At 32.3% G+C, this 16669-nt stretch overlaps 1 protein-coding gene across 1 annotated transcript in view; it reads right to left on the bottom strand.

Moving 5' to 3' along the window:
* Nucleotides 1–16669, bottom strand: part of LOC129226627 (uncharacterized) — a 351739-nt gene that overhangs the window by 63248 nt on the left and 271822 nt on the right. The window contains exons 17-18 of the mRNA XM_054861257.1: nt 16516–16640; nt 1742–1823 (exon numbers count right to left, since the gene is read on the bottom strand). Coding sequence (XP_054717232.1) covers nt 1742–1823; nt 16516–16640 — 207 coding nt within the window. The remainder of the gene's footprint in view (nt 1–1741; nt 1824–16515; nt 16641–16669) is intronic.

Genomic DNA, 16669 nt, shown 5'->3' with positions numbered 1-16669 from the left:
GAATGATACTGGATAATCGAATGATTCTACATTGTCACCCGATCATTCACATTGCTAACATAAAATCTCGTTATAACGAACTACAACCGCAAAGTTTTTTCGTTGTAACGGGAATCTTGTTATTCTGAAATTCAAACAGTGTAATAGGAATAAAGTTAAGGTACAATAGATGAAAAAAATGTAAAAAAAAGAAAAAAAAAGAAAGGAAATAAAATTTTTGCAGTTTCTGCCCACGGCAGTACATACTTAATGCTATTTTATCAGGTGACAACTTCGCCAGACATCAACAATGGGGTTGTTTCCGAAATTTTGAAAGTATGTTTTTCTAAAAGAGCATGCTTAAAAACATAGGAGCTGACCATTTTTTTAAATATTTTGACTAAGTTTAATATTTTTAAAAATTATTTTAATCGGTGTTTTTTTTTTAATTGTTTACGCTTCTGCCGATGATATCCCAAATGATGAAATGCCATTCACAGAGCGCAATACTTAATTCGCTTCTTTACTCACATGTATTGCCAACGATATGGTTGGCAGCAAGCGTAGAGCGCAATATTTAATTCGCTTCTTGATTATCATAATGTAGAAACGCGGTAGACAGATGCGCCAAAGTACATCATTTATGACGTCATAAAGACCACGTCTTATTTTCAAAATCGGACATCCTAAAAAATTAACTAAAAATTAAACGTTAGGAAAATGCAAGTTTTTTTTTTTTCTCGCTTCACTTGCTTAGTCTATCGATTTCAGTGCTAAAAGCAGTACTTTTGACTAAAGGAAACAACCCCATTATAAAGTATTTTTGAAAATTCGTTTTCATTCTTATTTGTTTACTAGCGTCACGCGCCACGTTTAATTTAACACACGTAATTTTAGCATACTACAAGCTCTTTAGATGCAGCGCAGAATTATTGGCAAATTAAAATAAAAGGTAAGTTCTAAAGCATTAGGTATAATGTTAAAGCATGACACATAATCTTACCAAATTGCACTATACATTGTACTGGAAATAAAAGAGAATTATTTTCTAACAAATTGAATTTGTGCGATCAAGATCTGGAACTAAATGAAGGTATTTTAGGAAGGCTTACTTCGAAATGGTCTATAAACCTTTCCAACTCCAATAAAAGCAAATTGAAAGAAAAGCAAAACCGGTCCGATAGTTTCCAAGTTCTCCCCCTCCCCCCACATTTGGAGTATCATTTATAATTACAGTAAAACCTGTAAAATTGACCACCCTTGTAAGTTGACCACATGTCTAAGTTGACCGCTATTTTCAGGCATAGAATTAGATCTATGTCATATATTTCAACCTCTATAAGTTGGCCACCTGTTTAAGTTGACCACTAAAGTAGTGCACCGCAAGTGGTTAACTTACACAGGTTGCACTGTATATAAAGATTTCTAGAGCAAATTTAAAAGCTGCCATTTCCTGAAATAAACCAAAAATATATAAGTACTCGACACGACAATGAACTAACTCGACATATCTCCTCGAAAAATATAAGAACTCTACAAATCCGGTGACTCCAAATAACGTCGTAGTAGACAAGAACGCTCAACTATGAAGGGATACAAAGGAAAGAAAAATATAAAGCGAGGTCGTATATCGAAAAAGAAATAAAATAATAGCAAATTATACAGATGACACGAGAAAAAGTAAGCACAGCGATAAAGGAAACGACTCGTCATCTTAGGAAATACGATATTCCATTCAGTACTGTCATAAGACATTACTTACCACTAACTGAACGGTCCTTTGGGTCTCTAGTGAGCAAAATTCTTTTTACAGGAAAGTCGTACTTCTGACTGGTTTTTGAGTTCTGCGGAGAGAAAGATAGTTTTTATTCTATTCAATTTAGCGACAAAACAAGTTCACAAAGTATATACGGAGAAGACGGTAAGTGGTAAAGTATTTTACCTTCGGATCAACTTTTTCAGAAAAAACTTCTGTAATCTTTTGTCAAGTTCTCAAGAAAATACAGGTCAATTTATTTTAAACATATTCTTTCGAAATTTATTACGTATGTTACGTAAGAGCTCAAGGTACGATATTTATACCAAGATAATGTGCCTTCTTTTACATGATCCTCAATTTGTATAAGGGTCATTCCATGAAAAATCAACCTCTTGTCCCGTACGTGACATTCTATATATTTCATTAAAAATTAATGATGTTAAATCGTAATGAAGAATTATTCTGCTTAAGATATCACATAAGTTTGTAATTTGTTAAGCAGAAAAAATTTGTTCATTAATATTTTGAAAGTTATTTTTAATGACATATATGAGGCATCACGTTCGGGACAAAATGACCGTTTTCCGTGGAATGACCTATTACAGGAAATCTTGAAGTTTAGAAAAAAGCATAATCACTTTGTTCCCCTTAATCATACAATTTGACTGCACGAAAAGAGAATTCCAAAAAGTTTTCATACATGAAAATGTAATATTTCCGCAAGCTATAGTTGGAGAAAACTTAACCTGTCAGCATTGGGAAAGCTATCCCCATGAGTCTCCCAACTTGCTACCAATGTTCAGTTTTTTAAACTTTTCATTACTCCTGCCCCTCAGAAGGATGTTAACAGTTAGTATAATACTTCCGTCCCCCCCCCCCAAATAATGGCTATTAAACTCTAAAACTGAAAAAAAAAACAATCTGATTAGCTATCACCAGAAGCTGGTGAGGGGTGAGGGACAACGGCGGCCATAGTAGAATTCAGGAGTCATTTTACATTTTACATAAGAATGAGCAAGTGTCTTTTTCATTTGCCGCGCAGTGTAATTTGAGCACCCTCTTCAAATCAGATGAGGCTATTTCAATTCAACACAAAGGTCCATTATTATAAAAAAAAAATCCTTGCCGGACTTGAAATTCTCAAAATCCAGGATATTTTTGCCACCTCTGACAAAATCAAGGACAACAATAAAAACCCATGACTGTTCGGGCTAATCCCGGACTTATAGTAAGCATAAACTCGTTAGGAGCTCATTTTACAAATCTTTGCTTTTCTTTGCAATACAAATATTCTTATTCGCAACTCCAACAAACTATAGGGGGCACTGCAACCACGTGTAATGGCGAATGAAAAAGGTAAAACAAACGCATATCGTAGCTTATAACTTTCTTTGACGCTAAGTGAATGACAGTAATTTTTCATCGTGTTTGTGGGAAGCTTTCTTTTCTATTCTTCTGAAATTGCATTACACCATAAACTGTCTGAAGCCTGCAGTTTACCCCAATGAAAACACGTGGAATGGAATGTTTTACCTTTTTTAACCGACTTCAAAAAGGAGGCGGTTATCAATTCATACCGTATGTATGTTTTTTTTTTTTTTTTGTTTGTCCACTCATAGCGTCTCACCTAGTGAACCGATTTTGATGATTCTTTTTTTAATGGATAGGGGATGGCTCAACTTAGGTCCCATTACTTTGTTTGATCATATTTGTTCTTTAGAAAAAAAGTTATGGGCAAAAAACAGTAAATTTTATGCAATTTCCCTATTAAATGATTTTGTAGCGAAGTTCGCACTTTTCATCCGTGGACAGCGGTGGCTCAGTGGTAGAATTCTCGCCTCCCACATGAGCAACCCCGGTTCAAATCACAACTAGGACAAAGTGTATTTTACTAAAATTTCGTTTCTATTGTTTCCCGTATTTTTAACCGACTTCAAAAAGGAGGCGGTTATCAATTCATACCGTATGTATGTTTTTTTTGTTTGTCCACTCATAGCGTCTCACCTAGTGAACCGATTTTGATGATTCTTTTTTTAATGGATAGGGGATGGCTCAACTTAGGTCCCATTACTTTGTTTGACCATATTTGTTCTTTAGAAAAAAAGTTATGGGCAAAAAACAGTAAATTTTATGCAATTTCCCTATTAAATGATTTTGTAGCGAAGTTCGCACTTTTCATCCGTGGACAATGGTGGCTCAGTGGTAGAATTCTCGCCTCCCACATGAGCAACCCGGGTTCAAATCCCGACTAGGACAAAGTGTATTTTACTAAAATTTCGTTTCTACTGTTTCCCGTATTTTCTCGAATCTTCTATTAATTTCTGTATCTTTCCAAGTCTGGAAAGTTCCAGCACTTTCTCAAGTTGTATATAAGGAGATGTAAAGGCCATGTCACACGTAGCGAAATTCGTTCAACCTGACGATCAACTTCGGTTCGACTCAACCGCGAGAGCGAATTCCGACCGGAAAATCCCCGTGTGCTATGCTTTCCGAGGTTGAACGTATTCCATTCAACTTTTTATCTTCTCGACAAAAAAGTTGGATCAACCTCAACTTTCAGCCAATCAGGAGGAAGCAATCCTCTGACCTGTGACGTCAAAATACAACATGGCCGCCTGTAACAACATCAACAACGCGTGCAAGGAATGGAATAAACTGCTAGAATAACTTCAGGTGAGTTATTATTACTATATTTTTGTTAAAAACAAATATAAAACGTAATGTATCATAAACCTCCACCTTATTATTGTGTTAAAAGGTCGATTTCTAGTTTAAAGTCGTCGTAAGAATTTCCTTGCCGAATTCGCCAATCTCGTAGTGTGTAATCTTGCCAAATCAATGAATGTTTGTAAATAATCTGAAGTAAGAGCAACGGTAATGGTCAATCCAGTAGAAATCACCCAGGCCATGTTGCTCGGCATTTTTGATTTTCCTAATTTTTTTATTAGTTAATTCTCACTACTAGGTGAATTCAAAAGTGTTGAAAGAAAACTTTTTAGGCTCGTACTTTTTTTTTAACCCGCCATTTTAAGTTCGTTTAGTTGCCGTTTTTTGGACCAAAAACAAGTTTTACGTAAATGCATCTAACTCGGTTAATTTTACAGCTATCGGGACAAAACAAAACCCTACATCACCAGAAGGACACCGTAGATACCATTTGCTTGCAAAATATTATTTAAATGGTGAGAAAGGTGAAGAAAAAAATTAACAATTAGAAACTGAAAATTATCATTAAATACGAGTTTTAGTGCTACAAAATTAGTAAAAGGAGGAGAGTCTCAGCTCTAATTTTTTTCATCGTTTAGATAAAATATAGGACTACTTGTTGTAGAAATTTTAATCTTGAGAACTTCTTCCTTTTTTTTTGCAAACTTTTTCAAAAAAATGGAAAAAATCGAATTTTGGCATAAGTTTAAAGTCAAATATCTCAAAAGGGACTGAGTGAAAAATTATGAAACTGATACAGGTAACACCTTTGACATGAAAATATGATTACAATTTGATGTCTAAGACTGAACTGGTACTAGAGTTATAGGGCATTAAAGTTGGTCAAATATTGCATTTTCGCAAAGTTTAAAGCGAAATATTTCAAGAGGGACCGAGTGGAAAAAAATGAAATTAATACAAGTAGCACCTTTTTATGATATGAACCTGTGATTACAATTTGGTGACTGAGATTCAACTGAGTTACAGTGTTACAGTCAGAGTTACAGTGCATCAAAGTTGATATATTGCATTGCACATACACAAAGTTAAAAATTAATTCATAGATAAGCTTCACTTTCCAAACATTTAACAGCAACAAAAGTTCTCTTTAATAAATCAAATTCATGCAATAGAAATATGCACAAAAAATAAACAAATGAATAAATGAAATAAATGTTTAGCTCCTGTATCCGAAACATTTAAGTATATACACATCATAGATCAATTGTTATTAATAATAACACAATTTTTGTGCTACAATTCATCATCTTTTGCTTAAGTTTGCTTCTGCATGTAAAATACCAAACACCCGGTCATCACATCCAGAGACTGGAGGCAGATGTTATTGTTGAGATGACATCTGCCTCCAGCTCGGTTATTCGCTCTTCCGGACTGATGAGTTCTCATAAGAAAGAAACTGCAGTCTCTGGATATGATAACCGGGCTGTCTGGTAGATTACATGTGGTTCTGACTTAGCTCTGGGTTAGGGGAGGTAACTTACTGCTGATAAATTTTCTTCTGACTTGAAATGTTTACTTAATTTTACTTGATGTTCCTAAGAACAGTAATCAGAGAAGAGACTTTTAGTTGAAATTGGTTGAATAGCTACTTATGCTTGAAACAAAACCTTTAAAAAAGCTTTTCAACTAATGTAATACATCTGCATTAATGCTTGTTCTTTAAAATGTAGCTTTTTTTAAAACTTGAAGTTATTTCTTTATATCGCAGACAGTGTGCTGTTATTGCAGATCTTCTTTAGAATATTACTTTTAATATTAATTTAGTACATACATTTGCCTCCCCTGCCCCTAGAAGAGGTAAACGCATACTGTATGCATATTTCATCAAAATGAATAAATAAAATGAAAAATTGCATTTTGACATATTGAATTCAAATTATGCTTTTCGCAAAGACGAGCTGTGTTAGGACCCTACTCGTTGGGTTTCTTGCTCCTACTACTGGTTCTTGTTCCCGAAATCAACTTTATTTATATCCGACCCTCTCTATTTTACACAATCAACCTCTGCGAGAATGTTCGTCCTCCTGGGCGGTGGCGTAAACTCACATGATCCTGGGTCGGAAAATCAAAATATCCATCAACTACGTTCAAGTGAAGCAATTGGTTGATTGTTTAAAAACAGCACACCTACCATGCCTATACTTTTCGGTAATACATTAATTTCATAAAAGCTAGGGGTACTTTGCTTGTCCTCCTCCCTGTATAATATTCATGTTATATATACTTGTCTAATTTGTTTTCATAATTTTAGATTATGGGAGAAAGAATTTCATGTTATTGTGTACAGATGCAGTTATAGAGGTTGCAGTCAAAAACTTTGTACCAGGCCGAAGTTAATTATTGTTGAACTTTGAAATGTAATTGAAATTATATATTAATACATATGAGTGTATGTAACTTATTGTAAATAAAGTTAATGTATAAATTTTATGTGTCAGTTTCTCTAAAGAATTAAATACTAAGAAAAATGAACTATTTTTTTTTTCCTTTCTTGGTATAGATTATAAAAGATAATGTTTTTTCAGTATGCTCTGTAAACACATCTATGAAGCATTGTTCTTCTCAGAGAACAAAAATAAAACAACTCACAATTTCTTATTTAATTGAATGTACCTGCATTCAATTTAATCAATAGAACCATTTTAAGTCCAATGTTTCAAACTATGAAAAGTAGTACCAACCTGCCTAAATCAGTAGAAAAGTTAGTATTCTTACGTTCTATGTAACTTATAAACTATGCAATAAGTACTTTATACTCTTCACTATTTAAAAATTTAAGTTTTGATTTTTTTTAAGTAATAAATTTCATGTGCATGTGTTGAAAAGATAAAATAGAACGGGTCATGTACAGAGGTTTCATATAAAAACAGTAGCATGTATATATAAAAGTAGAAAATTTTGTCGTTTCACTTTTTGTGCATTGCTAAAAAGATTTCTGTTTTAACAACTACACTTGGTCTACATTCAATAGCAAAATAATAATACTTAGACGAGGTTGAGTTTTTGACATGACATTTGTTACACTGTAAAAGTAGTTATAGATATTAAAACTGTTACATCTTGTTTTCAACGTAGTTTTGTTTTAAACTTTTTAATACCTTAATTTATTTGTATCAATTAGATACAATTAATTTTATCAATCAAAAAGTCTTTCTGGGAAAGGATTTATGAAATGTCTCTTTTCTTTTGAGTAAAAGTGAAACTAAGTTGATCAGCACTCAATAGTTAAGTATATTAATATCTAAGTATTTTGAATGGTGCTATTTACTTCTTTTTATGTTCTTAATTTTTCCTCTAATATAAATATTCTCTGTTTATAGAGGAACTAATAGTTGCTTGATACAACCAAAGACATAAGTGTTAAAAACTTAAATACCAACTTTAATAGCTTTTGTAGCGGTTATCTCTAAATTCAGGATGTCTCAGAAAAAGTATGATGGGAAAGTTTTAGACAAAACAATATACCCCTGTTCAGCATCAATAGAGAGGATATTCTCCAGTTTTTAATTGATTCATTCCAAACTTAGAAATGGACAAGGTGTGCAAAAGGGTTTGAAATTAGTATTTTCACACTGTATGCATTGAGGAGAAAAGATTTAGAGTGGAAATAAATGTAAATGTTGAATAAAGATGCAAATTTTATTAAAGTTTGCAAATTAAACTAGAAAAATGTATGCATTGCCTTGCACTTTCAGTTTTAAGAACTTTAAGGAATAAATAATCATTATTATTGTTACTATTCAATATACTGCTATTTCCAAAACTTTTTATCCTATACTAATAGTAGCTCTTTTATTCATCTCTCTCATTCTACAGATACGCAGCTTGTTGAATCAACATTCAGTTTGTTATTTTTTACTAAACATATATTTTTTTTATCTAAAACAGTCGAAAAGTTTTCTTTGGTGTATGAAATCAAAGTATTTTAAACTGAGAATCATTTGTTGTAGTAATTTTATAGTAAATACAATTTCTTTAGTCAGGTTTTTGGGCAGATAGGTGTTTAAAAGTAATAACTTGGAAATGTCCATTTACTTGATCTATAATTGCTGTTATTAAATTTTTGTCGCATATTTTAAAGTGGTAGACAAGTTTAATGGTTTAAAAATCACAGCTTTTACATTAATAGACAAGTTATTTATAAATATCGACTCTTACTCAGGTCCAGATCTGCATGCCCGCAGGTGGGGGGGGGGGGCAACGACCCAAGAAATTGGAAAACTTTTTAAATAAACGAATAAACTTAACCCTTCAACGTTGCAAACACATTTGGGACATTTCTGTAAATTATCAGGATAATTAAAAAAAGATTTATTTTGGAAAATCAGCAAATGTGAAATAATACGTAGAATTACCTTAACATGAGCCACGAAAATGTCCCTTTCAAATAAAATTATTCAAAAACACCTTTGAATACATTATGAAAAGCAGCAAGACTAATCAAAGTGAAAAAAACGTAATAATCACATAAGAGTTACCTACATTTGCAAAAAAAAAAAAAAAAACCTTGCTATTGGATCCAGAAAGATGAATAAAACATACTCATCTTTCTGCATCTTCACATTTTTTCACATCTTTACATTTTTTAATGTAAATTTTTTTTTTTATAACCTATTGATTTTGTAATGAACTTATACGTAAAATGAGAAAAAGAAAAATCAGGAGTGAAGAATTTCAAACTCCCTCAAAAGCAAAATACGTCAAAAAAAGAAAAAACCTTTGTATGAAAATTAAAATAGCGAGGTAAAACATAAATAAATAATAATATTGAATTTTAAAAAAAGTGAAGAAAAGCTTCCATGTTTTTATTCAATTCTTATCGAAGGAGGGGGGATCAAAATTTATAGATCCAGGCCTGCCTTTACTCATAGTTATTAGGTAAAAGGGCTGCTATCGCTGCATTGAGCTAGTAAAATCAAGATGTTTATAAATCCCTTTTTTATAATTTTGAGAGATTGCAACTTTCAAAACTGTAATTTATTTACAGCTTTGAAATAAATTGAGAAAAAAAACCCCATTAAATCCAAAAAACATTCCTCAGAGTACATTGTGCTAACTCGCCTAAAATGGTAGACAGAAGCCACGTTTAGGATCAACCCTTCGTTTGAGAGCCTGGCAACCCTGTTCAACTTCTCCATGAGAAAGTTGAATGAAAGCTTGAAGTTGAACGGGTATGTTGAGCGAATTTCGTTACGTGTGACATGGCCTTAACGTTCATTCGTGGTTCTGAATAAAGATCTCGAGTTGAGACTAACGAGTATTCGCTTCATTTGGCTTTCACATTGTCTTCGCTTTCTTCATCTACGCGACAATAGGAAACTCATTGTTATAAAACTTTGGTGCCCTATAACATTAATAGTAATTGTAATGATAATTTTGAATGAAGGCTTCTCTGAAGCAAGCATCAAATTTCTTCAAGGGATATTTCGATAATGGGGAATCTGACGCTGTCGTCTCATTTTTGGCGTAAATAATTTTATTTTAGTAACCCTGCTGATTTATAGTAACCCTATGTGAATTATCAAAATCTTCCTTTCTTCAGTGCTATTGCTTCATAGTTGGGGGAAACCTAACCTGGAAGCGAGGTGATGCAGTGATTAGGATCTGCTTAGCCTTCACAATGCAAGCATTAGGTTTGACTCAACTACTCTGTAGTATTTTTATCGTTATCATCTAGGCCGATAACAGATGATCGGGGCTAAGTAAGAAAATACAGAATTGCATCATGAGCAACTTAGATGCTGTGGAATGTAGATTAGTTAGGAAAAACGTAATACTTAAATGGTTATAATTAAATTAACTACGCATGATTTCCAGAGAGGAACAAAGATAAGATTTTAGTGCCAATCGCTTAAAGTTTAACGCGTATCAATAGTTTTTTTTTTTTTTTAGTATGGAGCATTTTTAAGAAAAAATGTGAATTATCGTGATGGTAACTTCTTATTATTTCTGAAATATCTACATTTACACTAAAAAGAATGAAATAAAAAAATTTTGAAAAGAAAATAGAACCGACTTCAAAATTGCTCTAAAAAGTGAAAAATAATTTTATTCTTTAAACACCATCGATAATGCTTTTAAACATAATTTTTGAAGTTGGCGCAAAAACGATAGATAAAATCATTCACAGCCATAACTCAAATACAACTATAAATTTAACCAGGACCAGTTTCTTCACTATCACATACATTATGCATTGATGACAGCATATTTGAATAGCGATATAAATGTTTCGTTCGTCACTTTGGATGCTTTTCTGAAAAAAAATATGAACGAAGCATGGTTACACTGGATTTTACGTTTTGTTTTTGCGCCAACTTCAAAAATTATGTTTAAAAGCATTATCGATGGTGTTTAAAGAATAAAATTATTTTTCACTTTTTAGAGCAATTTTGAAGTCGGTTCTATTTTCTTTTCAAAATTTTTCTTTAGTATTATTAATCACCACAAGGTAGCGTATTCGAGCGCTGGAGTTGCGAATTGAAAATAAATGCTGTGTCAGTTATAATATTTATAAATTTTACTTCACCCATACTTTTCATTTGATTCCATTTCTGAAAGTTACTTGAAGAATTAAAAAGCTTTAACGAACTTTGCTTTACTATACTGGAAAAATCGTAAAACCGGATATGAACGAATTCATCAATTTTAATGTAGTTAAAAGGTTGCCATTTTTTCAATAGAGTGTGTAGAGAAATTGGTCTAAATATGTGCCATGGTCTGAATGCGGGCCACCCGCTGAAAATGAGGAAAGCGGTTGTGTGCAGTCGCAAAATTTGTACCAAAGGAATCAACAGGAAGAGGCAAAAGCGTACTGAGCAAATGAACTCGATAGCTGAAGCACGTGCTTTTTCAGGAACTGTTTTATAAGAAACCCGCACGGCTTTGCCCGTAGTAGAAAATTAAAAGGTCATTTGGTTCGCCTGTATATTTACAAATGATGGATGATGAATTTTTCGCCAATTTGCTATGTTAAATGGCTTGCCCATGTTACGGTTCCACGTTATGATAATTTGGTACTTTATTCGTCCACGTTATGATAACTTGCTCGGTAAAATGTTCTTAAAATTGGAATTGAAAAAGAACAAAATCAAATATCTGAAAAATTGCTTCTAGGGGCACACTCTCATGCTATAAACTAATTCTGTGCCAAATTTCATGAAAATCGGCCGAACGGTCTAGACGCTATGCGCGTCATAGAGATCTCGATACCCAGACAGACTTTCAGCTTTATTATTAGTAAAGATACTCGCTTTTGAAGAACTCAAAACATTTCGAAGCGTGTGAAAGTTAATTTATATCTTTCTAATTTACACAGTGAAGTAAGTGGTTTTTATCTTAAAGTAGATTATATGGGCTTTCTTTCTTGAAATATTTGTTTGTTTAGTAATGTGGTTTGGTACATCATAAACTTAAAGTACTGCGTAGTCAAAAAAGGGCTTAGCCTGTTTTTAGACCACCATTGGTAGACTGTTTTCGATACTTGAAAGTTTTAACTTAATATAATGACTTAAATCAGTCCATATGCTCCGGGTATCACCCGTCCGGGGAGAGGGGGGTGGGTGACACTCAAAGTGGAATTGCAAGTTTTTGGCAAATATAAAGCTAAAATACATTTTTAAGACTACAAATTTGAAAATTTTCCGGACAGCGGCCCCCGGAATCCCATTTTTATTTTTTATACATTAGCCCATTTAAAAATTCGTTCTTTCACAAATGTTGTTGTTTCCTGAAAATTGCACTAATTTCATGTTTTTAAATAAAATTATATATTTTTTTCTTTTGGGTTTGTGGGAGGGGGGGGGGGGTGATACCAAAAAGTATCGCCCCAGGTGTCACCCTTGCTAGGTATGCCACTGCTACATTTGTAACTACTGCATCTAAAAAATGAAATAAATTATTTTTATTTTTCATTAAAATATCTAATATATTGAAGAAAACTTTTGAATTAAAATGTCATGCTTTTTATTTATTTTTTGAGAAATTAAAAGAACATGTTTAAGCAAAGAAAAAAAAGAAAGACTTAAAATTTAAAATTATTTAAGTTTCGACGATGTCTTGACTTTATTGTCTGGTTTACATTCAGCCAAAATATTTAGAAACATAGGTATTAACGAGCATACTTGAACATAGCCAATAACTGCCAGCTAAAAATTGCAGAGAATTAGGTTCTCCGGAACATTACATTTTCTTCTGTCCACTAACATCGCGTTTGTATATCAGACGTAATCATAGCCTCTCACTTAATAAAAACATATTAATCGCCCTTTCACAATATCAAACCCGCATCAGACTTAACTCAATTTTTTGTCGATTAGCTAAAGAAGGTCTCATGTTTCATGCGTTGACTTATACATATATATTATCTATTTTCAATTCTTAATATCGTTTAAGTGTAATTTTTTTTCTTCACTTCAACAAGTTATCGTCTGTAAAGTAACAACTCTCTTGTGTCGTATTATGGTTTATTGTAAAGCTTTAATGCATTGTTTTTGCCTACTTTATTAAATATATTGATGTTAAATTGCCAGAATTTTTGTCAATAGCAAATCAAAATTGTAACTGATAACAATGTCATTTTTTATATATTTAAATAAAGTTCCTCAGAGACCCACTTCGTCAGATTTATCTGAGCATTTAAAACAGCTAAAAATTACACAACACACTGATCACTTATTTTATCTAAGAAAACTATTTGAAAGTTAAACTATAAAATCGCAAAATATCAGAAAGTCAACTAGGTAGATTTCTATTTTATAATAAAAGTTATTGCTGATGCTAGTATTAAAAGAGTATTACTCTGTGAAAATATGTAGAAACACGCATATGCAATTTCATGTACATATGGGTGATTCTCCAAAATTCCAACAATATTATGTCCCAGTAGCCTAACACAAAAATAATTTAACTCAGAAAGCGTTTTCATTTTTTAAATAGTTATAAATAACTTATTTGATGTTATTCTACTCTTATTAAAACAATAACTCATTTAGATTTTTCTACAAAACTTTTTAAATAACCAGAAAGTCACACTTTTGGCGTGTCCCCAGCCTTTTTTCAAATGAACTTCAATTATTTGAAAATTTTATATCAACATTTCACAAATTCAATTTGTAGTACAAAACTAAGTATATTAAAAGGTATAAAATAGTATTATTTAAATAAATTAAATTATTTTAATCATCAACATACAACGTTTTAAACTTTTCCCCCAAGTTTAATGTCATTCTCCTGTCCTAGGAATGAGTTCAATTATTATAGATTTAAAAAGGGAATTTTTGTTTTGCTGTGCTACAACACTGTTTATTATCACCATTTTGTTAGATTCCTTGAGTATTAAGTCCATATGGTTTGTCTACTGTTGTTACTAAAACTTTGAAGTTCAAAAACGGGTAAGAAACATTTTTGCTGTCATTCTCCTGGACAACATTTCTGTGCTAAATAAAAGTAAAATAATAATTCTACTCATATAGTGTGTAGTTGAGTTAAGAGGTTAGAATCGAAAAATATAATTAGTTACCTTAATTATAATCTGGAGCTTACGCAACAGGCAAATTAGAGGAAAATTTCATACTTTTGTCCTAAAAAAAGTGTCATACTCTTGTCCTAAAAAAATCTCTCTCCTAGCATTATTTATCAAGTACTGGTAATGCATCCCGTAGAATTTAAGGATTTATTTAAAATACCATAGTTGGAAAATAAGATTAATTGAAAAAAGGAAGTTAAATTTGGCAAACGATAAATAAAAAATGTATCAGTGGAATAATTCTTATTTATTTAATATTTTTTTTTTTGTTGTTGTTCAGACGAATCGTTCCAAAAGAGATTTATTAAATAGACATTTTTTTTCTAAATGTTATTTGAATAGGTTAGTGAAGTTGCTATAAATTTCGTTGTTGCTTTTAAAATAAAAGTAAAATATGTGTTATTAATATTGCTGATTCCCTTTTTGTTTTATGTTTATATTTCCGGAACTATAAAACAATTTGCAGGTAATGAGAAGTTAAATTTTCTTTTAGTAAATTTTATCATACTGTGTATAGAGCCGCTATATAGATAGGCCGGTGCATCAGTTTTTTAGCCATTTTGGATCGGATTTTTCATTGTTACGGAGCTACGGTTACCAAAGAAAAGTTTCGTGTTTCGCCAAATTTGCCAAAAATAATATTCTATTTTATAAATAATTCATGTGCTGCTAATAATTGTTCCCAGTGAAAACTCAACAAACGCGATAACTTGCCAGAAAAGGCAACCACTCAAACACGCGCTCCAATCCAAAAAGGCTGATCTTAAGCTGATGCGTCGACTCGTATATATATAGGGACCTTAACTGTGTATGGCTAACTTAAAGAAAGTTTTAAATTAACAATCGATTTTTTTTTGTTGAAATGAATGTCCGCTATTCGAAGTGTAAGCTATTTAAAGTCAATAATGTTTAAAAATGTATGTGGGGTTTGTACTCGAAGAAATTGGGGGTGTTCGTTGAGGGAGGTTTTACATAAATTTTGTTTTGTCATTTAATAACCACAATTCTCTGATTTAGGCTTCAGTTATTTCTTTATTACTATAATTACATTTTAGATAACCCATGAGGAAATTTATTTTGTAACTCTCCTGGTGCTCCTAGTCAGACTCTTGCTGTATGAAAGTTTGACCCCTCTTTTGAGGGTGTAACATAGTGAGAGTGATTTCCCTCAATTTTTCTCTTGATAAGTTCCTAGCAAATAGTAAGCATAATTTTTTTCAGCATTGTTATTTTAAAAAAAAAACGTGATCGGAAAGTTTCAGGTTTTTGGAGAATCACCCATATGTGTCCGCTTTAGGTTGTCTTGACCATTTTCATTAAAACACTAATAGCAATCAAAATTTCACTCATATAAATATATCATTCCTAGTTGAGTGATTTCAGGAAATATTTCATATTCTCATTATCATGAAAGATTAACAAAAGTTATGAGTTATGATTACTTGAAATTGCTAGATTAGACAAATAAAGCCATGCTCAATGACACTTTGACAGAGGCGCAAATTTATTAAAAGGCAAATAATGAATAACTGTTTTTAAAAAGGTCAGAATTCATTTATGATGAAACTCAAGTACTGTGATCCATCAATAGTTGAAGTATTTTTTGGCTAACACTGAGTACGCATTTTTATGCGTAATAATAAAAAAAAATTCTAAATTATACTTGTTACCCAACGGAAGTAATGTGAAATTTAAATGCTTCGTTTCCTAAGTAAAAACTTTCCTTCGCTCGTATAGTAATGCACCCGAATCGGGAATTAAAAAATTCCGATCTAAAATCCCGCCTTTCCGATAGTTGCTTTGAGATACATAGGTTATTGAAGCATCAAACCTGTATTGTGTACTGTTTTTCTTTAAATCAAAAAATGGTCCCTCTTCACTGGTTATGGTAAATACACAGTGTGATCTAAAATGTGCAGAACTTTTTAGTGATAGAACAAAATAAGCATGTCAAAAATCTGATATTTATTCAAAATATGATTCATTTAACTCAATATTACGTTTCGACTGATCAACCAATTTATCCATACACTTTCAAAGTAAGTTTGGGAATGAGAAGTGAGCAAAATAAAGTCAGATAGAACAATTGAGTTTTTATGGTGAAATGTTAGTGTTGTTTCTCTTGCCCTTTGTTGGCGGAGAACATAATTTAAAATTTTCACGAATTATGTAATTAAAGTCATCTTTAATAAAAAGTGAAGAGTTTAATTTGTTCCTTGATGTACATAAGTGCATTTATTTGTAAAATTTTCTAATTGAAATGGAAGAAACATAGGCTGACAGCCTAACAATCAGTTAAAATATGGCAAATTCGTGCTTTGTGCTTAAAGCATGCTTTAAGGTGCAGGGAATTCCATTGTGCAAGATTAGTTACATATGATTCCAGTTCAGGCATACAATCCACACTCAACAGTTAGTGAGCCAAGCAAAGCACACAGAATAGAAGCTAAGCAATCTATGAGCATACTAAATCATGTCTACAAGTCCACAGAGAAGTAAAAAAAATATTTGCGTACGTTCTTACTTGAGCTTTTCGTAGATGGCTGGACTGCTGCCTGTCCCCTGATGACTGGGAAGAGGGGGGCTGGCGCCTCATATCCTCCACGGCCCCCCGACCTTCGTAATCATCGTAAGGCTGAGGAGCACCACCTGAAGGATAACCGATGACATAATTATGA

This window comes from Uloborus diversus, chromosome 7 (genome assembly GCF_026930045.1).
Source record: "Uloborus diversus isolate 005 chromosome 7, Udiv.v.3.1, whole genome shotgun sequence".
In the NCBI taxonomy this organism is placed as follows: domain Eukaryota; kingdom Metazoa; phylum Arthropoda; class Arachnida; order Araneae; family Uloboridae; genus Uloborus; species Uloborus diversus.
The sequence above is the reverse complement of the archived record's forward strand: the minus strand, read 5'-3'. Positions and strand labels throughout refer to the sequence as shown.